The following is a 21853-nucleotide window of genomic DNA, read 5'->3' on the forward strand; positions in this document are numbered from 1 at the left end:
GTCTGAGGGGTCTCACTGGGGCACAGAGGTGAAATGCAGGTCCCTGTTCCATCTGACCCACTGGGGCTGAGTGAGAGCTGCTCTGGGACCCTGCACTCTGAGAGGCACAGAACTGAACCCTTTTATCCACCTAGCTTGAAATAAAATGGATTTCCACCATCCCCGGGGCCGTGGGGCAGCAGCAGCAGATTTCACTGAGAGCTCCAGGCAATCCTCAGGTTCCCAGCGGTGCCACATCTGGCACAGCTTTCCCCGGGGTGCGGGATGGGCAGCAGGACCAGCTCCGAGCTCCCACCCTGCGGCTTCTCCTTTTGCCTGAAGTCCCTCCTCCGGCCCCTCTTGGGACAGAGGGACAGCGGAGGTGACAGAGGCGAGGTCTGGCCGCAGGGGACACGGCAGCGGGGACAGCTCCGGTAGATGGCACACGGGGCCGGCGCTCCGAAACCCGACACTGGCAGACACTCCCCGAGAGCCAGGGGCCGAGCAGGAACCAGGAAATACAAGCTCAGCCCGCCCGGGGAGCTCGGCATCGGCGGGGAAGGAGCAGCGACATGGGCAACCTGTGCGGCTGCGGCCGGCGCTGGTGAGTGCGGGCCGGGCACCGGGCACCGGGCACCAGCACCGGGCACCGGCACCGGCACCGGGCACCGGGCACCGGGCACGGCTCCGGCACCGGGCACGGCTCCGGCACCGGGCACCGGGCACCGGGCACCGGCACCGGGCACCGGGCACCGGCACCGGGCTCCGGCACCGGGCACCGGGCACCGGGCACCGGGCACCGGGCACCGGGCACGGCTCCGGCAGGATCCGGGAGGATTCTGGAGCTCTGCGCCCTTGTGCTGGGCTGGCCGGGGCTCTGAGCCCTGCCCCTGCCAGGCACGGGTGGGCACGGGTGGGCACGGTGGCAGGGCTCTGCAGGTGCCCCGGGCACGGCGGCGCCGCGACAAGGGGGGTTTGTCACATCCCAGCCCGGCTCGGGGTGATGCGGCTGGGAAGGAGCTGGGAAATCCCAAATCCCTGTCCTCAAATCTCTCTGCTCATGCCACAGCTCCCATAATGTGTCCCTTTGAGGGGTCCCTGCGACAAGGGGGGATTTTGTGACATCTCAGCCAGGACGGGAGGGGCAGCTTGGGGTGATGCAGCTGGGAAGGAGCTGGGAAATCCCAACTCCCTGTCCTCAAATCTCTCTGCTCATGCCACAGCTCCCATAATGTGTCCCTTTGAGGGGTCCCCGGGACAAGGGGGGTTTGTCACATCCCAGCCCGGCTTGGGGTGATGCAGCTGGGAAATCCCAACTCCCTGTCCTCAAATCTCTCTGCTCGTGCCAGAGCTCCCACAAGCTGTCCCTGTGAGGGGTTCAGGCCCTGCCCTCAGCTGTCCCAGCCCCTCTCCCTGCCCTGGCCGGGGTTTATTTCTGCTCGGGGAATCCGCGTTGTTGAGATGCTGGGGCTCTTTCTCCCTGGGAGGGAGGGCGGCACTTTAATCCCTCCTGGCTCCTGCTGTGCCCCGCACCTCCTGCTCGCAGAGAAAGGGCAGCACTCGCTGCCAAGTGGGAATATTTTCAGCTCTGCCAGGGGAAGAGCCGTGAATTTCAGACGGAGCTCCCAGGGCGTTCTCCCTCCGACGCTGCGGGTTGTTCAAAGTACGAGAAATTCATCCGGTTGTTAATAATTCCAAGAGGCACAGCATCACCTAGTGGAGGAAGGCTCAGCAGCTGAGGACAGCGAGGAGTTTGGGATTTCGGGGCAGGAGTTGAAGGTGGGAGGTGGAAAGCTGGCCACCACCAAAACTCCCATTTTTATTTCCTCTGCCCTGTGGCAGGGGGTAAATGAGGCACCCAGCAGGCAAGGGCTCGATCAGGGCGTGCCCGGGGCACAGTGTGAGGTCTGTAAAGAAAAGCTGTCACAGCAAATTGATTCTGTCCGGGAGGTCATTGATGAAGGAATTGTGCCCTCGGGTCCGGCTCCTCTGCCCCGCGCAGGGCAGGCCCAGGCTCTCACCAATAAAGTGGCACTAAAGTGGCACAGACAGGGCAAGCTGCCCAAATCCAGGCCCCAGGACTGTGTGGGGCAGGAATCAGCCTGGCCTGGGCACGGGGAGAGGCAGGAGCAGGGCTGTGGGTGCTGCCTGGAGAATCCTCTCAGCCTGCCCCGCTTTGGAGAGCAGGGCAGAGCTTTCCCTGCTCCCATTTCCCGTGGCACACGTGTCCCCATTCCCGGGGAGATGCCTGGCTGTGATTATCCTGCAGACAGGAATAGCTGCAGCCCACACGCTGCCTGCAGTGCTCCCTGCACCGAGGGAGGCAGCCTGGAATGTCTGCCCAGAGAGGGAGGGAGCTGCTGCTCCTGCCCCACAGGGGCTGGTTTGGGGAAACCCTCCGTGCCTGGGGGCTGGCAGGGAGGGAAATGCCCCAAAAGGTGCTGGTTTGGTGAAATCCTGCTGGCAGGAAGGGAAATGCCCCAAAAGGTGCTGGTTTGGTGAAATCCTGCTGGCAGGAAGGGAAATTTCAGAAAAGGAGCTGGTTTGGTGAAATACTTCATGTCTGGGTGCTGGAGAGAAATGGAGGAAGGGAAATGCCCCAAAAGATACTGGTTTGGTGGAATCCTCCATGCCTGGGTGCTGGCAGGGAGGGAAATATCCCAAAAGGTGCTGGTGTGGTGAAATAGTTCATGTCTGGATGCTGGAGGGAAATGGGAGAAGGGAAATGTCCCAAAAGGTGCTGGTTTGGTGAAATCCTGCTGGCAGGGAGGGAAATGTCCCAAAAGGTGCTGGTTTGGTGAAGTCCTCTGTGCCTAGCTGCTGGCAGGAAGGGAAGTGCTCTCCACACAAACCTGGGCAAGGAGGAGACGCTGCAGACAGAGGAGGAGGAGGCTGTGAGAGCCCCACAGAGGGGTTCTGCTGTGAGTTAAAGCCCAAATTCCTGAGGAGAGCCCCCAGATTTTGCCCGTGGAGGGCAGGAGGTGCCCCTGTGGCAGCGCTGGAGCCTCGGCCACCCTGCCCTGCCCAGCCTGGTTAATCATTACTGCCCATTCCAGAGCTCCCTGCCGGCATTCCCGGGGTTTTTGTTTTCCCACAGCAGTGCCAGGGCATGGCTGCACAGCCCTGGAGCTGGCACAGGCCCAGCCCTGCCCGGGGCACTGCTCTGTGCCGTGCTCAGCCTGTGGGACACGCGGCATTCCCTGAGCCCCGTGCAGGGCTCTGCTGCTGTGAGAGCTGAAATGAGGGCTGGGGGACTCCAGGCAGCCCCTCCAAATGCAGTTTATTGTATCCGAGGTGTCACAGCAGCCCAGGGTGTGGGGGACAGAGCCTGTGCCTGCAGCTGGCAGCTCCAGCTGAGGCAGGCCTGGGACCCTTTAATTTTGGTTACTATGCTTTTCTTTGCTGAGCATCTTCACACAGAAGAACCAATCTATACCTTAACCTTTACCTATAGCCCATCATAACCACTGTAATTACCACGTTCATGTCACTATTCTCCAGTCACTAAAGGTTAGTACATCACAGTTGAAGCTAGAAGTTGTTTTTCAGTTTTCTCGCAGCGGAAAATTCGGAGACCTTTTTTCAGGGCTGTTTTGTCTCTCTGATTGCAGGAAGTGTCCTTCACCTTTCAAGAGGAAGAAGGAGAAGCAAGGTAAGGTGTGTGACAGTGCAGTGAGTGACAGAGCCCTGGGGAGGTGACATCCGTGCCCAGCCTCGGGCTGAGCTCCCCCGTGCTCCTTTTGCACGGAACCTTCCTCAGGAGGAGCCTGAGGCAGCATTTCTTTAAATCTTAAAGCAAGGAGGGTGATGTGCCGTGAATCTGGGGAGGGAAGGGACTTTAGCAGTGCCTTTAGAACAACCAAACTCCTCAAAACACAGCCAAGGGCTCTCCAGCAGGGCAGGAGCTGCAAACATCCCTCTGACAGCACTCCCAGGATCAAGGGCACTCCTTTGGGCCGTGCTGGGCAAAACATGTTTGCCAGGCAGCAGAGGAAATCACAAAGTTGAAGAGGATCTGACTCTCCGAGGGCCTGACAAGAAGCTCTCTGTGCTGTGGCTGTGGCATTGCCAAGAGCTCTGTGCTGCCATCCTGGAAAACCTCATTTCTCCCAAAGAAACAAGGCCAGGCTTTCTTCTTGGACACACCAGGGCTGCGGGAGTCAGATGAGGTGGAAATGTGATTTGTGCCCGGGGGGGAGCCCGCACAGCATCGCTGCATCCCGAGGTGGAGCAACAAACTGGTTTGGGCTGACCTCCTGCTGTTTCTTTTGCAGGAGCTAATGGGAGGCACGAGGCTCAACAGCAGCAGCCTGGCAGGAAGGTAAATAATTCCCCAGAGGGTTTTCCTGAGTGTGTGTGGAGGGGACAGAGCTGCCCTGAGCTCCCTGGGCTGCGAGGGCACGGGCAGAATCCAGAGCCAAGAACCCTCTCCTGCTGGGCACAGTGCCCGTGGCTTTTCCCACATTTTTTGCCCCCTGCCTGTAGGAATGTGCCCCCTGTGGAGGGAATGACCAAATTAATCTTTGCTTAAAGAGGCAAAAAGCCCAGAAGTTTCTGTCCCAAAGACACCTCATGGGACCTTTGGGGCTTCCACCTCACACCTGGGGCTGCCAGCTGGACAGAGGCCAAGAGGTCCAGCCTAGGTAATTCACTAGAAAAGAACAAAGGAAATAATCACTTTTGTGGAAATAATCACTTTTGGGGAAATAATCACTTTTGTGGGGTGTTTTAGCAGCAGCAAGAACCTCTTGCCCCTGGCTCAGTTTTTCTCTGTAAGAGCTTTGCTATTTTGCCTTTTATTAAACCTTTTCTTGTTTCCAACACCTCAGAAGCCATCCTGCTGGTTTGATGCTGTTTGGGGTGGCTGGGCTATCTCAGGTGTGATGGTTTCTCTGAGAGCTCCTAAATCCTGGCTCAAAGAGAAACCCATCCTGGGGCAGCGTGGGGAGCTGAGTTCCCAGAGCTTTTCCCCCCTCACATGTCCCCCATGTCACTGTTGAGTAACAAATGACACAGACTCACCACAGGCTGATTGATATAACGCGCTGGATATTTGGAACTGCTCCTTTTTATAAGCTGCTCCCATCCAGGCAGATTGATTGGTCACTTAGTTCATCCATTTTCACCTGATCGGCTAATTAATAAGACGCCCTTCTTATAAACTTTGAGAAAAACAAGGAAACAGAGACAAGGAAAGCACCACCTCCAGGTCCTTTATAACAATAACCTACAGAGAGCAGGAAAACACCATTTCCAGGTCATTAATAATAATAACCTACAGAGAGTAGGAAAGCACCACCTCCGGGTCCTTTATAACAATAACCTACAGAGAGCAGGAAAACACCATTTCCAGGTCATTAATAATAATAACCTACAGAGAGTAGGAAAGCACCACCTCCAGGTCCTTTATAACAATAACCTACAGAGAGTAGGAAAACACTATTTCCAGGTCATTAATAATAATAACCTACAGAGAGTAGGAAAGCACCACTTCCAGGTCATTTATAATAATAATTTACCCCCAGCTCCCTCAAGTCCCTCAGGCCGATTCTGGCAATACTCATCTCATTTTCTCTCTCTCTGAGCAGGCTGTGCCAGGCGCGGTCCCCACGTATGAAGACGTGCCAGAGGTGCCCGTGTATGCCACGCTGGGCGGGCCCAGGGCCGGGCAGCAGGAGGACAGCATCCACTACGCCGACATCCAGGTGCTGTCCAGGGCAGGGCAGCGCTCGGCGGCCGAGCTCAGGAGCCTGCAGCTGCAGAACGCCACCGAGTACGCCACGCTCAACTTCCCCAGGGCCAGGCTCAAGTACGACAGCAAAAACGGGACCTTGGTCTGAAGGACTCCGTGGCCTCGCCCTCGTCTTTCAGCAGGAAGGGGAGGTCACAGCTGTGGGTGCAAGGAGACCTCGTGGGCACGGCTGGGAGTTGGCAGAGGTGTGTGTCCCACCTCGGACGTTCTCACTGAGGAGTTTCCCGTCTGATTGTGCTGGGAACAACGCCGGCTCCCCTTGGGGGAGCTGTCCCTGGAGCTGGCAGCCAGCTCCTGCCAGCCCTGCCAGGTGGCAGAGCTGCTGAAGGCTCAGGGCTGCGGGCAGAAAATCCCTGCTGTGGCACAGCTCCAGCCTTTGGGGGTGCTGCTCTGGGAGTCCAGGAGTTCAGCACTGAAGGGATGTTTTGGTGCTGCCCTTGGGAATCCAGGAATTCAGAACTACATGGGAGGCTTTGGTGATGCCTTTGGGAATTCAGCACTAAAGGGAGGTTTTGGTGCTGCCTTTGGGAATTCAGGAGTTCAGCACTAAAGGGAGGTTTTGGTGCTGCCCTTGGGAATCCAGGAATTCAGAACTAAATGGGAGGTTTTGATGCTGCCTTTGGGAATTCAGGAGTTCAGCACTAAAGGGAGGTTTTGGTGCTGCTCTGGGAATTCAGGAATTCAGCACTAAAGGAAGGTTTTGGTGCTGCTCTGGGAATTCAGGAATTCTGGACTAAAGGGAGGTTTTCATGCTGCTTCTGGGAATCCAGGAGTTCAGCACTGAAGGGACGTTTTGGTGCTGCCCTTGGGAATCCAGGAATTCAGAACTACATGGGAGGCTTTGGTGATGCCTTTGGGAATTCAGCACTAAAGGGAGGTTTTGGTGCTGCTCTGGGAATTCAGGAATTCACGACTAAAGGGAGGTTTTCATGCTGCTTCTGGGAATCCAGAAGTTCAGCACTAAATGGAGGTTTTGGTGCTGCCTTTGATAATTCAGCACTAAAGGGAGGTTTTGGTGCTGCCTTTGTGGATTCAGGAATTCAGCACTAAAGGGAGGTTTTGGTGCTGCTCTGGGAATTCAGGAATTCAGCACTAAAGGGAGGTTTTGGTGCTGCCTTTGGGAATTCAGGAGTTCAACACTAAAGGGAGGTTTTGGTGCTGCCTTTGGGAATTCAGGAGTTCAGCACTAAAGGGAGGTTTTGGTGCTGCCTTTGGGAATTCAGGAATTCAGCACTAAAGGGAGGTTTTGGTGTTGCTCTGGGAATTCAGGAATTCAGCACTAAAGGGAGATTTTGGTGCTGCCTTTGTGGATTCAGGAATTCAGGACTAAAGGGTACAGCACCTGGCAGCCAGAAATGCAGAATTAGGAGGGTGCAGAACCATTTCTGTCACTGATGGGCTGTTCAGAGGTGCACCCTCACTCCTCTGTGCAAACAAGTGAGGAGAGAGCTCCTGGCTGGGACTGGAAGTGAAACCAGGGGAAATTGGCAGTTTAGCTGCCTCTGTTTAGGGCAGATCTCCGAGTCCAGCAGCTGCCTGGGACACTGGGAATGAACCCTGGGCAGCTTCAGAGGAGACTTTGGACTTTGCTTCCACTTTTCCCTCATTTTGTGCTGCCAGCCCTGGTTATAAACCCAGTGACACAGAGCACACACCTCGTGGGCCATCAGCTCCACCTCTCTTTCTGGGTTTGAAATAATGTCCACAATTCAGTGTAGCAATGGTGCAAACTGGGCAGCACTGGGAGGGCACCAGGGCTCCCCAAAGCCCCTCTGCAGGCACTAAAGCAAGGCCTGGCATGTTCTGCTCCTCAGTCAGGGCCTGCAGAGCAGATTCTGGGGCAGCCCCGGGCACTGGCAGCGTTTGGAGATGGTTTCTTTTATAAACACACAGAACTTTGCAGTTTATAACTCAGCTGGGTGGGAAAAGCACGAAGGAGTTCCTGCTCGTGGTGAAAAATAAAGCTGCTCTTTGTTTTTCTGTGCTGTGCTTGCCAAGGTGGAAATGTTTGAGGACCAATCTTCCCATTTTCCTACGTGCTTTAATGAGTGCCCGAGCCCCTGGAATGGTTCTTTATCTCCCATTCCCCGAGGAGCTCCGGCTTCCACACCACCCTCGGGGCCGTTCCTGGAAGGACAGCTCATCCTAGAGACAATTCCACGCTCCCATTCCGGTGATTTCCCCAGGTTTTCCGTGGGGAATTGTGGAATCCACGTGTTCTGCAGTAGAGATTTTCCTGAAGGACTCTGTTTTGCACTGAATATTAAAATCTCCCGCAGTGCCCGCGCTTGCCGTGCGTGCCAGACGAGAGCTGATGTACCATTAAAGATGCGATATTCGGTTTTAAGTGAGGAATCCGCACTTTGGGCGAGGCTTTGCGGGGCTGGGGGGGACACACAGGGTCCCGCTCGGGGGGCGGCGGTGCGGGGCTGGGCAGGGGCTTCCCCGAGCTGGCTCCGACCCGGTCCCGATCCCCATCCCGATCCCGATCCCGGCCCCCCCCGATCCCGGGGCGGAGCCAGCGCCATCCCGCCCCATCCCGCCCCCGTTCCCGTGGCAACCGGAGACGCGCCGGGAGCAGGTAGGGCCGGGGATGCGGGTCCTGGTACCCATCCCATCCCATCCCATCCCATCCCATCCCATCCCATCCCATCCCATCCCATCCCATCCCATCCCATCCCATCCCATCCCATCCCATCAATCCCATCCCATCCCATCCCACCAATCCCACCGATCCCATCCCAATCCCTGATGGATTCGCTGTCCCCCTCAGGTTCAGGGGTGCTGGGACCCCCCTTGGCACTGAGGTGACATCCAGCATGGGGACTCTGATGGGCACGGGGCCCTGCCACCCCCCCCAGCCTCCTGCAGCCTCTGTGAGTTCCCAGCGGCCTTTTTGGTGTCCTTTCTGTCCCTTTTTGGTGTCCTTTCTGTCCCTTTGGTGTCCTTCCTGTCCCTTTTTGGTGTCCTTTCTATCCCTTTTGGTGTCCTTTCTATCCCTTTTGGTGTCCTTTCTGCCCCTTTTAGTGTCCTTTCTGTCCCTTTGGTGTCCTTTCTGTCCCTTTGGTGTCCTTTCTGTCCTTTTTGGTGTCCTTTCTGTCCCTTTTGGTGTCCTTTCTGTCCTTTTTGGTGTCCTTTCTGCCCCTTTTTGGTGTCCTTCCTGTCCCTTTTTGGTGTCCTTTCTGTCCTTTTTGGTGTCCTTCCTGTCCCTTTTGGTGTCCTTTCTGTCCTTTTTGGTGTCCTTTCTGCCCCTTTTGGTGTCCTTCCTGTCCCTTTTTGGTGTCCTTTCTGTCCTTTTTGGTGTCCTTTCTGTCCTTTTTGGTGTCCTTCCTGTCCCTTTTTGGTGTCCTTTCTGCCCCTTTTGGTGTCCTTTCTATCCCTTTTGGTGTCCTTTCTGTCCCTGTTTGGTGTCCTTTCTGTCCTTTTTGGTGTCCTTCCTGTCCCTTTTTGGTGTCCTTTCTGTCCTTTTTGGTGTCCTTTCTGTCCCTTTTGGTGCCTCAGAGGAGTTTGGGGTGGCTTTAGGCAGCTCTTCGGGTTCTTGCTGCAGTCACAAACCCCCCGGGTGAATCCCTGCCCCAGGAATCCCCGAGCCAGGAATTCCTCCTTCGTTTTCAACCCCGATTTAGTGACCAGAAGTGTGCAAGGACGAGGGCTGGGGTCATGCTGGAAGTGGCCAGGAGATGGCAATGCCACCAGCCCAAAGCCACCACGCCTGGCCTGGGCTCTCCCACCCCAGGGGCAGCTGCTGGGGCACCCTTTGGTGGCATCCTTTGGGTGTCACCGCCCCGAGGGGGTTGGAGACACCGGGCAGAGGATTCCTTTTGAAAATTCAGGGAGAATCCTGAAGCTTTGTTCCTGTTAGTGAGAGCCTTCTTGCAAAAGCAGCACTGAGAGCACCTCTCGTGTAAAACTGACAGCAAAAAACTTTCCCTGCCACAAGCAGCTGGAAACGTGGGGGTCAGGCACAAAGGGAGAAGTGCAATTTAATTTTTAAAGGTTATTTTTAGCCCACACACCCACCCCATGCCCATTTGTGTCCCCACAATGGACAGGGAATGGCTCAGCACGTCCAGCCTGGTTTCTATTCCCTGCCATTCAGGCAGAGATTAAAAAAAAACCTCCTGCAGAAGGAAATCTTTGATGAGAAAACCTCTGAGCAGGGCTGTACCTGAGCCCGGCAGGGAAAGGAGAACATTTGGAACATTTTGCCTTTGCTGGGCTGGTGTTGGGGCAGGAGGGGGAGGGGATGAGAGGGAGTCCCTGTATCCCAGACTGCAGTCCCAGCTCTTCTTGGTCGACCCAAAAATCTCAGCATCCTCCTTGTCATATTATAAATCCCCTGTGAATTTGTGTTTACCATGTAAAAAACAGGTGGTAAATATATATAATGCAATAATGTAGTAAATTATTAGTCGAGAAGAGCATTTTAAAGTCCACAGTGGAAGCTCAGAGTGTGTTTTGTTGGTTTTTTTTCCTTCAAAATTAGGTCGCTTTTTGTCTCACGGGGGAACCACTTCGTTTTCCCACCAAATTTTATTGGAATTGCACAAGCATAAGCTACTCAATTGCATTAAAAACGGGGTTAAATATTTATTTAATGGCATTTTGAAGCTCAAAAGTAAACGGGATCAAGGCTCCAACCCCCCAGCAGCTCCAGCTTACGAGGCTTTGTGCAAAGCCTCGCTGTAATCTGTTGTTTTGCTTAACAGATGTGGTATTAGAACCGATGAAAACATAAAAATCTCCTCTCCCACGGAATTATGAAAAGCAGGGAGAGCAAACGTGAATAAATTAAAACGGGAGGAGATGGAACCGCCTCCTTTTGGGCTGGTTACAGAGCGAAGCGACCTGTTGCTTCTCTTTCTGTGTTTTAGCTGTGCCAGGCTAAAATCGTGAAATGATGTCATTGATTTTTCCTCGGGATGCTTCAACACTTAGGCAGGGGGGGAAAAAAAAAAAGAAAAAGAAGTTTGTTTTTAACTGCGTCTCACACTTAGAAATGCCTGGCAAGACATTTTGGGAGGGCAGCGGGGTCAGTGCGGGCAGTGCCGCTCTGTGCCCGCTGCCTGCAGCGGTTTTCACCCATTCCACTTTGATTTTCCTTTTCTTTCTGTCTCCCTGGGCACCTCCTGTAAGGTGACACCAACTTCGAGAGGCAGCCTGGGGACACCCGATACTTATTTCTGTGATGGGTGCGCTTATTGGCGTGGGGTTGTGTTTAATTGTCTGAGCGTTTTCTCTCGGGCTTTGGGGGGAGTTTTCTGATTGTTTTTTCGCTGAAAACCGCAATGTTCAAACCTGCAAACCTGTCGTGGCCTGCCTTGCAGCTTCCTGTGGCCGCAGAACCATCACCTTTCAGTGAGAGAAGATCGTTTTGCTCCCCGTGCAAGGCATCACCTCCCTCCCTTCCTCCTCCTCCTCCTCCTCCTCTCTCCCCCCACAGCCAGCAGAGCTCGCTGTGTATGGCGGGTTTGAAAAATCCCATTTACACAGCGGGTTCGGGAGGAATTTTTTTTCCATCCTCTTGGCTGGAAATGGGTTTCAGATGTTTTTTCCCCCCGCGCCTGCATCTCGTAAAGCCGCGGCGTTGCCGTGACAACGCGGTGACATCCCTGCCCGCTGCGCTCCCTCCTCCCGCCGAGCATGCCCACAGCGAGCCGCGCTCCGGCTCCGCTCTGCCCGGCCTGCACAGATGGGACCATGAGCGCCCTTCCCCGCGAGCTGCCGGCCTTTGTGCTCGCGAGGAAGAGGAGGGAGAGCAGCCCCGAGGCGGCGGCAGCGCGGCCCCGCAGCCCCTGAGCCCCCCGGCCGCTCGCCCGGGACGATGCTCGCCTGCCTGGCCAGGGGGAATCTGCTGGATATCCTTCAGGAGGGCTTCACCGAGGTAAAGCCACGTCCCCGAGCTTCCCCCGGAGGAAGGCGGGGTGGTTTGGGGCAGAGTTGTGCGGCGGGGAACGCGGGGGGAAGCAGCGAGGTTCGTCCTGCGGAGGGAGTTGGGTGACGAGTTTTTGCAGGAGGGGTTGGTGAAGCTCGGGGGGTTTGTGCTCTTCCCGCTGCTTTGCTGCCGTCCCGGGAAATCAAACAGGCTGCTGGAGGCTGTGGGGCAGCGTTTGGTGGGTGAAATCCCGAGGGATGCGCGGTGTCTGTGTGCTGGGGGCTGTAAATCTGCTCGATGGACTGGCATTGCTTGGAGAGGCTGGCAAAAAGCTGTTCGGGCTTTTCCTCCCCGTCTTTTTTTCTGAAAATTGAATCCTCAGGGGACTGGAATGCAACTTGGTGGGGAAAATGTAATTTTCAAAGTGTTTTTCATTCGCCTGTTGTGCTAGGGGAGTAATGAATTGTAAAATAAGGACATGCACCAAGAAACGGCAGAGATGGGAATCCCGGAGAGGGGACTTCCCGCTTTAGGGGGCACAAAAAAAGAGTTTTGTTGGGTGTTTACACACAGCAGTGCCCGGGCAGCCCACGCTGGAGCACGATCTGTGTCTGTGAGCTGAAAAGGAAGAAAAACCGAGGGGGATTTGCTGGAACCACAGAGCCGCTGCTGTGTTATCTCTCACTTTTGGGGGGTTTTATTCGTTCTGTTTACTGGTGGGTGACTCCTGAGCCGTGCAGCTCCTGGGTGCTGTGCTTCCACGAGCCCAGGAAATGAATATATCCACAGAAAATGAATATATCCACAGAAAATGAATGTATCCACCGAAAATGAATACCACAGAAGATGAATATCCACAGAAAATGAGCCCCGGACATCCCTGCTGGGCTTCCCGGCTCCTCTCCCCTCCGGGAAAACCAACTGGGGGTGAAACCTGAGCCTGCCCCGGCCCCAGCGCTCCTCGGGCTGGGCTGGAATGGCTCCATCCCCTCCTCCTCCTCTTCTTCCTCCTCCTCACAGTGTCAGGCTCATTTTTAGCCAGCCAAGGTCTGGGTTTAGATCACGCTCGAACTTCCTGTGCTCGGGGGCAGCACATCCTCCTCAGGCGCAATTAGTAACTTATTTATTAAGAGTAATCAGTGGTGGGAGCGAACCCCAGCGACGTTCGGTGCCTGGCCCTGGCTGGTTTTACCCACGGGAAGAAACTTCCCTCTCCCAGGAGAAAAAAAACAGATTCTCGGGGTCTCTGCCTCCTCACAGCCCCCAACAAAAGTAAAACTAAACTGGGTTTAGAGGGAGGAGCTGTGATTTGCCAAGGATGTGCATCACAGGCTGGAAATGAGAGAGGAGCTCTCATTTTCGTGCTGGGGCGATCACCACCCCTGCCCGTCCCTGTTTGCCTGTTTCGGTGTTTATTTACACAGAAATTAAGGTGTAAATAAACCCACTGTTTGTGTTTATTGTTATTTATTGTGCTGAGCGAACCCAGCACAGCCGAGAGCCTCCGGGGAGGTTCCTTTGTCCCCTTGCCTGCTTTTCCCTCTCCCATCCATCCCTCCGACTGAGGGCACCTCAGCAGCCCAATTATCCCCTAATTAGCGCTGCATTGTCCTCCTGCACAGCTCTCCCTGCACTGCTGCTTTCTCCACCGTGCGAGGAGTCACATCCTGCTCAGTGCGCCCCGAAATTGCTGAATTGTCACTTTCGAGCCCCTTTATTTCCCTTTTTCCCTTCCAGAGCCAGAGCCTGGTGGACGCTGTCACCTGCAGACATCTGAAGCCAGGATGGTTTTGTTTGATGTTGAGATGCAGCAAAGCCCCCCCGTGGGCATTAAAGCCCCTCATTAATGGCCTGCCCTGCCTTGAAGGTGTTTCCCTGCTGTTTGTGGGGACTTCTCCGGCTCCCAGGCAGATCAATAATGCAGTGGCACAGCTGGATGGGGCCCTGGGGATGCGTGGCTGCTAAAAGCAGCAGTTTATAATGAAAGGGAACCGCACAGAGGGGTCTCATCTGCTCCGACTCTGTCCATGTGGCCCCAGCCCGCTCCCTTTCCTCGGGGAAATGCAGTTTATTTATGTGCTGACACTTCTGGCAGCTCTTGAAAACAGATGGGGCGCAGAGGAACGTGTCACAAGTGGGCCTGGCAGCCCCGAGCCGCATTTTAACAATAACACACCTTCTCTTTTTCCAGCTGGAGGATCATTTCCTGCGGCCAACTTAATTATGTGGCTGCTTGTGCGCAGTGAGTCATTTAAAAGAACTATTTTCGAGGTTGTGTTGAACCAACAATCCGTTCCAGAGAGGACAGCGAGCCTTGGAGGGCCCAAGAAGAGGTTTTTTGGCAAGGAGGGCACAGTGAAATGCGGGGTCAGCTGCCCACGGGGGGAATCTCCCCAATTTCTGGGCTGGGGAAGCAGCGGTGCTGCAGGGTTGTTCTGTCCCTCACCCCGTGTTCCATGGAGAATTTCCCCTGGCTCTCAGCTGAGGGGGTGAGTCCTGCATTTCCCACACCCTCCCCTTCACCTTGGAGGGCTGGAGGTGCCACCCTGCCTGCCAGGTGTGACTCCTCACCTGGGCACTGCCCTGGGGGATATTTTGGTGATTTAACCCTATTTGGGGTTATTTTGTGGCCCTGCTCCCCTCGGGGCCAGGTCCTGATCTGTGACCAAAAGCTCTGGCTGGGTGATCTGCCCTGGGGGGGATTTTGGTGGTTTAACCCTATTTGGGGTTATTTTGTGGCCCTGCTCCCCTCGGGGCCAGGTCCTGATCTATGACCAAAAGCTCTCGGCTGGGTGATCTGCCCTGGGGGATATTTTGGTGATTTAACCCTATTTGGGGTTATTTTCTGGCTGTGCTCCCCTGGGGCAAGGTCCTGATCTGTGACCAAAAGCTCTCGGTGGGGTGATCTGAGCACGAGGAGCTGGTGCTCACCCTGTCCTGCCGCCAGGGCTATTTTTAGGGTTAATAGGATTCGCCATGGAGAGCTGTTTTGACTCCTGGCTCCCTCATCCTGCTCAGCCCCGCTGAATCCCTGCCGGACGCAGCGAGCTCCGGAGGAGCCGGCTCATCACCCCAGCTCTGTTTTGGGGCCAGGCTGGCAGCATTTCACACCTGCCCACCCCGTTAAAGCCGCGGGGAGGGTTTAACCTCGGCTGGCTCTGAGGAGCCCTGTGCAGGGTGTCTGACCTGACTGGGCTGCCCTAAAACCCCTCCAGGCCCCCAGCACAGACAGAAAGCACAGCTGGGGCTGCCCACGCCTGGATTTACCCCCAGATGTGCTCCAGCAGAGCTGTCCTTGCTATGTTGTCAGTTTTCCCCCCAAATCCTGGTGCCTGGGCAGCAGTGGGACTCCTCAGCAAGTATTTGATGCTCTGTAGGATTAGGGGGAGCAGTTAGGACTCAATCCCTGCCTTGGCAGGCTGCCTTTGCAGAGCATTTGCACAGGAGCACTCACAGATTTCTGCTTTTCAAATCCCAAAAAAACCAACAACAACAACAACAAAATAAACAAACAAAAAAAAACCCCAAACAAACAACAACAACAACAACAAAATCCCCAAAAAACCCACCAAAAAACCAACAAACCATAAAAAAAAATGAAAATTTTTCATTTGACCAGGAACATGAAGACTATTGCAGCTGCTTTATGGGTAGAAAGAGGAAAAGGAGATGCCACACTCCCAGCAAGTCACGGGCAGAGGGAATCCAAAATTCTGCCTCCTAAATGTGCCACCCTGGGCCAGGGAGCCTCCCTGGGTGTCCCTCCCCTCTGCAAAGTCCCTGCGGGCAGATTTTGGGTGTCCTGAGGAGCTGGGGCTCCTCTCAGAGCTGCCTGTCCCTGCCTGGGGGTGGGGATGCTCTGAAGGAGGAACAAGGCTCCTTCTCCTCCCCAGAGCTCCGGGGGATGTGTCAGTGCCTGGACAGACCCGGAGCTCTGCAGGGGAACCATCAGACAGCTCAGGGTGAATCGTGCTCCAAACCTGCACTCAGAGCTCAGCTCTTTGCCACTTTTTGCCTTTATTTTTTGCCTGTAGCTCTGTCTGGGTGGGAAAGGGGCCTCAGGTGCCTGCTGAGCACCATGTGAGAGGTGCTGCTGCTGCAGGATCTTGAATTTGCATAATTAAGCCATTTCACAGCACAAAATTAATGAAATGCCAGTGAATTTAGGCATAGGTGGGAATGACTTCATCTTGCACTGGCAGCTGGATGACTCTGGGATGGGCCATGGCAGTTTTTGGCTTTACAAGAAGTGAAAATCCAAAATATGGATTTTGGATTATGGCAGAAATAATGGCAGAAATTTTGGAAAATGGCAGAAATAATTTGGAGAGTTTGGATGGAACAGGGCCTTGCTGCTTACACTTAAGCTGTTAATGGGTAAAGAAAGAACTGAGGAAAAGGTGGAAAACTCTGCAGTCAAAGATTCCACATCCTGCTGGAGAGCTGGGCACTCTGGAAATCAACACCTGCTCTACATTAGGAGTTTTATGGAGGAGAACTCCTGTGGGGGCATTCTGGCCTCCCCGTGCTCATAACTGGGTGGTTTTCACTGTTGGGTGCATCTCAATACATTGAAAAACCTGAATCACGTTCAAGCATCAATTTTGAGAGGGGAAAATATTTTTTTTGCTGCCTTAGAGCAGAGGGAATCATTTTATTTGCTTGGGAGTTTGTTCTTTCTGCTTCTACAAAGGCCCCCTAGAACAACAACAACAAATTAATCAGCAAGCTGGAGGAAGGCTGGGTGGAAAATTACAGTCCCCATCTAATTAAGGTAATGTCAGAAAGCTTAGAAATCATAGAGGGCCTCAACCTGATGCAATTAGGCTGCTGCAGACCTTTGGCTCGGGGCTCTGGGGGGAGGAACAGTGAATTCCTTTCATCCTTCTGGCTGACCTCGGCAGCCCTGGGGCTTGGGCAGTGGCCAGAACTGTGCCACAGAGGGAAATGGGCGTGAAGAGCCCCAAAAACCTCATCCAGTGCACGTAAAGAGCCCCAAAAACCTCATCCAGTGCAGGTAAAGAGCCTCAAAAACCTCATCCAATGTGTATAAAGAGCTTCAAAAATATAATTCTAGCAGGGTGATTCCCTCAGTTAAACAGTAATAATGGATTCCAGCTCATCAAACAGTTCACAAAGGGAAATCGGTGTGAAGAGCCCCAAAAACCTCATCCAATGGATGTAAAGAGCCCCAAAAACCTCATCCCAGCAGTGTGAGTCCCTAAATCCAGTAATAAAGGTGGATTCAAGCTCATCAAATGAATGTAGAGGAGGGATCTGTTTGAGAAGGAAACAGGGTCACAGGATCTACTGGGAGATGAGAGCGAGCAGGGCAGGCCCTCCTTGCTGGAAAAATGATTTTGTCCATTGTTCAACACCAATATTTTAATTCCAGAGAGGTAAAAATTAACCTCATCTATCCCAACCTGTAATTTTCTCTGTTGGGATGTCTTGTAGTCTCCAAAACCTTGCTTTAAAAACCTTGTCCTGCCCCGAGTGAGACAAAAACACCCCACAAAGCCCTGCCTGCAGCAAGCTGGGCTCCAGCTCCCTTCAGCTGCAGCTGCTGCTCCTCCCCATGCAAGGTACAGGTAAAAGGGGCTTTTTTTGGAACACAAAGCTGCGTTAATGTAAACAGGATTAAGCTTAGCTCCACCATAATCCTAAATAATGTGTGTTCTGTAAAGTAAACCCCACGCCAGGCTGGTGTTCCTCTGAAAAATTCTGGGTTTGGAAGAAGTGTTGGTGAGGAGCTGAGCAGCCTGAGCCCTGAAAATTCCAAGGTTGGGCTCAAACCAAAGTTCAGGGGAAGCAGGAACCTTTGAGGAGGGCCATGTTTGTTCCCAGACCTTTTATTTTGGAATTTTGTTGGTTCAAAGGAGCTGAGAGCGGCTGCTGTGATCCTGCAGGTGGAACCCCTGGGTTTGGGGCATTTCTGCAGCTCAGGAGTGTTTTGGTGGGGTGGGCTGGGCTGGGAAGAGCTGCTGCTCCCAGGACAGGACACATCCCAGCAAATCTTTGTCCTCCCTGTGCTGGAAGTTGATTCCTGGGGTATTTCCCAGGGGAGGGGGCAGGAATGGTGCCCACCCAAGCAGAACCACCCTGGGATAATATTTAGGGCTGTGTTGAAGTAGCTGCATTGGGGCTTGAAACAAACAGAATGCTGAGGGGGTGACAAAAAAATATTTCCCTTTTTTTTTGAGGCCTGAATCTGTGGATTTAGAGGTGGAAATGTGAGCACTGAGGTGGCTGTGTTGAAGGTGCAGCCCACAATGCCCTTTGTTCTGCCCCAGCTGATGGAGGAGTGAAGCATTTTGGAGTCTCCAGCTTCACCAACTGCCCTTGGGGTTTCTGCTGAGCAGCTCGGGGGCTTTGTCCCTTCCTGCATTTCACAGCACTTGGCCATTTTTAAGTCACTCAACTTTTATTTCGGATACATTTCCTTGGGAGGTTCAGTCCCGTGCTCCCCTCAGCTGGCAGCAGTGACAGCTCCCTCCCTGGATTTTTGAGTCCTGCAGCAATCCAAGGCTCTTGCTGAAGTCACTCAGTCTGCCAGGATTTTGGGTACAAAGTTAGGAAATGCTCTTCAGTCCAACTGTCTGAACGCCTGCAGGAAAATCTGATGTTTAATGGAAAAAACCCAAAAGCAACCGAGTGAGTCTGGTAATGAAGTGTAAGTCTGCAGAATTACAGCAGCCATGGGGCTGAAACCACTTTGTCCTGGTGACATCCCAGTTCCATTGCCTCAGAAGCCTCCTTTGAATACTCATTGTTTAAAATGTAACTGCTCTGGGATTTAGAAATGGCTTTTTTTTTTTATTTTTACTAATAACAACAGTGACAACCTCCCCCTGCTTTTAAGAGATAGAGACTAAAATCTTGCCAAAAATTCTTTTTTTGTGAGGAATGTTCTGAGAGGAGGAACAGAAAACAAACTGCTTGGTGAAAGGGTTTTTCCTCTAAATGAGACAGAAGTGCCACAGAGACTCCTCCAAAACCTGCAGATTTTCTGCAGGCTGGGAGGGGCTGTGTCCTTGGCGAATCGCTGCCAGTTCCTAAAATGATTAGAAAAACACAAAATAAAGACTTGTGGGGCCCCACTCCAGCAGAAGGAGCTGCAGAGCCCCTCCCCAGGGCAGGCCAGGTCTGCTCCAGCACAGACGGATCAGATTTGCCATTCCTGCTCCCTTTTCCCCCAGAGGCACCGGGGCAGCCCCTTGCAGCCCCCAGGCTGTGCTGAGTGAGCAGAGCTGCCTCCCACAGCTCCGGGCACCTTTCAGAGGCAGCAGACCCCATTCAGGCTGGATTTCCTGTGTCGGGACAATTCAAGAGCCAGGCTGGGACCAGATTGTGACTTTGATGGGCTGGAAAAGCATCAAGTCTGCCCGGCACTGCTGAGATCAGATGGAATGGGGGCTTAAAAGCTGCTGCACGGGCACAATAATGGGAAGCTTAGTGAAAAGGGAGGTAATCCCATCAGTGGATCAGTTTGTTTACCCTCCGTGTGCCTCTGCAGCCCGGCCCGAGGGGATTGCAGCCCTGGAGGGTCACAGAGAGGGGCTGCAAAGGGAGAGGTCGCTGCGATCTGCTCTTGGCCTTGGGGTCACTTGTGCCAGGTGGGTCCTCAGGGTGACCAGGAACCTGAGCTTGAGTTTCCCTGGTCTGAGTTTGAGTTTCCTTGGTCTGAGTTTGAGTTTCCCTGGTCTGAATTTGAGTTTCCCTGGTCTGAGTTTGAGTTTCCTTGGTCTGAATTTGAGTTTTCCTAGTCTGGATTTGAGTTTACTTGGTCTGAATTTGAGTTTCCTTGGTCTGAATTTGAGTTTCCCTGGTCTGAATTTGAGTTTCCTTGGTCTGAGTTTGAGTTTCCCCGGTCTGAGTTTGAGTTTCCCTGGTCTGAGTTTGAGTTTCCCTGGTCTGAGTTTCCCTGGTCTGAATTTGAGTTTCCCTGGTCTGAGTTTGAGTTTCCCTGGTCTGAGTTTGAGTTTCCCTGGTCTGAGTTTCCCTGGTCTGAATTTGAGTTTCCCTGGTCTGAGTTTGAGTTTCCCTGGTCTCTCAGACTGACCAGTACCTGAGTTTGAGTTTCCTTCATCTCTTACACTGCCCAGGAGCCTGAATTTGTTTCCCTGGTCTGAATTTGAGTTTCCTTGGTCTGAATTTGAATTTCCCTGTCTCTCAGATAGACCAGGAGCCTGAATTTGAGTTTCCCTGCTCTGAGTTTGAGCTTGCCTGGTATCTCAGACTGACCAGAACTTGAGTTTGAGTTTCCCTGGTGTGAGTTCGATTTTCCCTGGTGTGAGTTTGTGTTTCCCTACTCTGAGTTTGAGCCTCCCTGGTCTCTCCCCCACACAGCATCCCTCCTGAGCTGCTGGCCAGGCCCTGTTCCCGGCTCCCAGGGCCCAAGGCAGTTCCCTGCATTCAGGAATAGAAACGGGGCCACTGGAAGTGCTGAGGCAGCTCCAGGACGTGGAGGGGCTGTACGAGTGTTCTGAACGAGCCACGCTGCAGTGTCACAGAGGGAGGCTCTTGTCTCTTCCAGGAAACCTCCCCTGCTTGTCCTGGAGTGTTTAACTTGGGTTCCCTGCTCCTGCACGCTGGGGACGGGGCACAGAGGGGGCAAACTGTGCCCCCAAAGGAGGGGGTGGCAGCGCTGGTGTGGATCAAATGCAGATGGAATACAAGCTCTATGGTGAGCTGTGCCCAGCTCGGGGGTCCTGCCTGCTCCCTGCTCCCACCCTGAGGCTGAGCTGGGCACAGGGATGGCACCAGGCTCTGGGTGAGCCCTGCTCCTCCTGAGGGCTGAGCTGGGCACAGGGATGGCACCAAGCTGTGGGTGATCCCTGCTCCCACCCTCGGGGTTAACTGGGCACACAGGGATGGCACCAGGCTCTGGGTGAGCCCTGCTCCCCCTGAGGGCTGAGCTGGGCACAGGGATGGCATCAGGCTGTGGGTGAGCCCTGCTCCTCCTGAGGGCTGAGCTGGGCACAGGGATGGCACCAGGCTGTGGGTGAGCCCTGCTCCCCCTGAGGGCTGAGCTGGGCACAGGGATGGCACCAGGCTCTGGGTGAGCCCTGCTCCTCCTGAGGGCTGAGCTGGGCACACAGGGATGGCACCAGGCTGTGGGTGAGCCCTGCTCCCCCTGAGGGCTGAGCTGGGCACACAGGGATGGCACCAGGCTGTGGGTGAGCCCTGCTCCTCCTGAGGGCTGAGCTGGGCACAGGGATGGCACCAGGCTGTGGGTGAGCCCTGCTCCTCCTGAGGGCTGAGCTGGGCACAGGGATGGCACCAGGCTGTGGGTGAGCCCTGCTCCTCCTGAGGGCTGAGCTGGGCACAGGGATGGCACCAGGCTCTGGGTGAGCCCTGCTCCTCCTGAGGGCTGAGCTGGGCACAGGGATGGCACCAGGCTGTGGGTGAGCCCTGCTCCTCCTGAGGGCTGAGCTGGGCACACAGGGATGGCACCAGGCTCTGGGTGAGCCCTGCTCCCCCTGAGGGCTGCCTCAGGCTGGGATGGCAGCCGGGATCTGGGTGAGCCGGGATCTGGGTGAGCCCTCAGCTGTTCCCCAGGGCAGGGCACTGAGATCCGCGAGGATCAAGGAGAAAAGCAAAGATCAGAGAGAAAAGCCAGAGCCCTGCCACGCAAACCTTCTGTTTGTGTTCCAGCACCAGCTGCAGGCCTACGTGGCCTGGGTGAACTCCCAGCTGAGGAAGAAGCCGGCGCTGAGGCCCGTGCAGGACCTGAGGCAGGACCTGCGGGATGGGGTCACCCTGGCCCTGCTCATCGAGATCGTGGGTCAGTGCTCCCATCTGGGCTTGTTTTTCCCCCTCAGCTCCAGCTCTGGCCTGGAGGGGCTGCCCTGGCTCTGGCATCTGTCGGGCAGATGTTGCTGGGGGTGGCAGAGCTGGCGAGGAGGGGAAAACAATCATAAATCAGATCATAAATGCAATTCTATTACAGCCCTTATGGTTCAGGGGCAGTTCGAGCAGATGGGGAAACCTGGTGGGGAGCTCCCACAGGGCTGCCATGGAGTTAGGGGGTGTTTTTTGGGAAGAGTGACCTGTTTGCTGATGTCTCTGGGCAGGGGGACAGGGAAAGGGGGTGCAGTGAGTTATTGTCCCCTCTGCTCCTTCCTCCTCACACTCAGCCCCTGCCCCAGTGGGGGACAGCTCTCCAAACCCCTCCTGAGTGGGTCTGTCCCACGTGCCTCAGTTTGTCACCAGGTGAGCCCTTTCCAAGGAGCTCAGTGCTTTGG

General features: G+C 54.5%; 3 protein-coding genes across 7 annotated transcripts in view; 2 read left to right on the forward strand and 1 right to left on the reverse strand.

Annotated features, from left to right (window-relative positions):
* Nucleotides 1-401: 401 nt before the first annotated feature.
* C23H11orf52 (chromosome 23 C11orf52 homolog) lies at nt 402-8079 on the forward strand. 3 transcript variants are annotated; one of them, XM_064397835.1, is made up of 5 exons: nt 402-583; nt 3591-3631; nt 4254-4300; nt 5568-6240; nt 6383-8079. In XM_064397835.1, the coding sequence occupies exons 1-4, from the start codon at nt 552-554 to the stop codon at nt 5817-5819; spliced, it is 372 nt and encodes a 123-aa protein (XP_064253905.1). In that variant the 5' UTR covers nt 402-551; the 3' UTR covers nt 5820-6240; nt 6383-8079. The 3 variants fall into 3 exon arrangements, 1 of the variants encoding a protein (XP_064253905.1); XR_010350307.1 differs by lacking the exons at nt 402-583; nt 3591-3631; nt 4254-4300 and having other exon boundaries at nt 6220-6287; nt 6336-8079; XR_010350308.1 differs by lacking the exons at nt 402-583; nt 3591-3631; nt 4254-4300 and having other exon boundaries at nt 6221-6240; nt 6336-8079.
* Nucleotides 8080-8297: 218 nt separating this feature from the next.
* The window catches only part of DIXDC1 (DIX domain containing 1), a 30751-nt gene continuing 17195 nt past the window's right edge, over nt 8298-21853 (forward strand). Inside the window, exons 1-3 of one of the 3 annotated variants that reach the window (XM_064397565.1) lie at nt 8298-8312; nt 8505-8607; nt 21264-21393. In XM_064397565.1, coding sequence (XP_064253635.1) covers nt 8551-8607; nt 21264-21393 — 187 coding nt within the window. In that variant the 5' untranslated portion in view covers nt 8298-8312; nt 8505-8550. Of the gene's footprint in view, nt 8313-8504; nt 8608-11250; nt 11616-21263; nt 21394-21853 lie in introns of those variants that run through there. The other 2 variants (XM_064397564.1, XM_064397563.1) reach the window with 2 other exon arrangements.
* CYLC2 (cylicin 2) lies at nt 8631-9756 on the reverse strand (the record flags this gene model as incomplete). The annotated part of the gene is given in 4 exon segments (XM_064397877.1): nt 8631-8913; nt 8981-9043; nt 9045-9131; nt 9752-9756. Coding segments are annotated over 4 exon segments (438 nt in total), but the record flags the coding sequence as incomplete, so codon positions are not given.

The sequence above is a fragment of the Passer domesticus genome, chromosome 23 (assembly GCF_036417665.1).
Source record: "Passer domesticus isolate bPasDom1 chromosome 23, bPasDom1.hap1, whole genome shotgun sequence".
NCBI lineage: Eukaryota > Metazoa > Chordata > Aves > Passeriformes > Passeridae > Passer > Passer domesticus.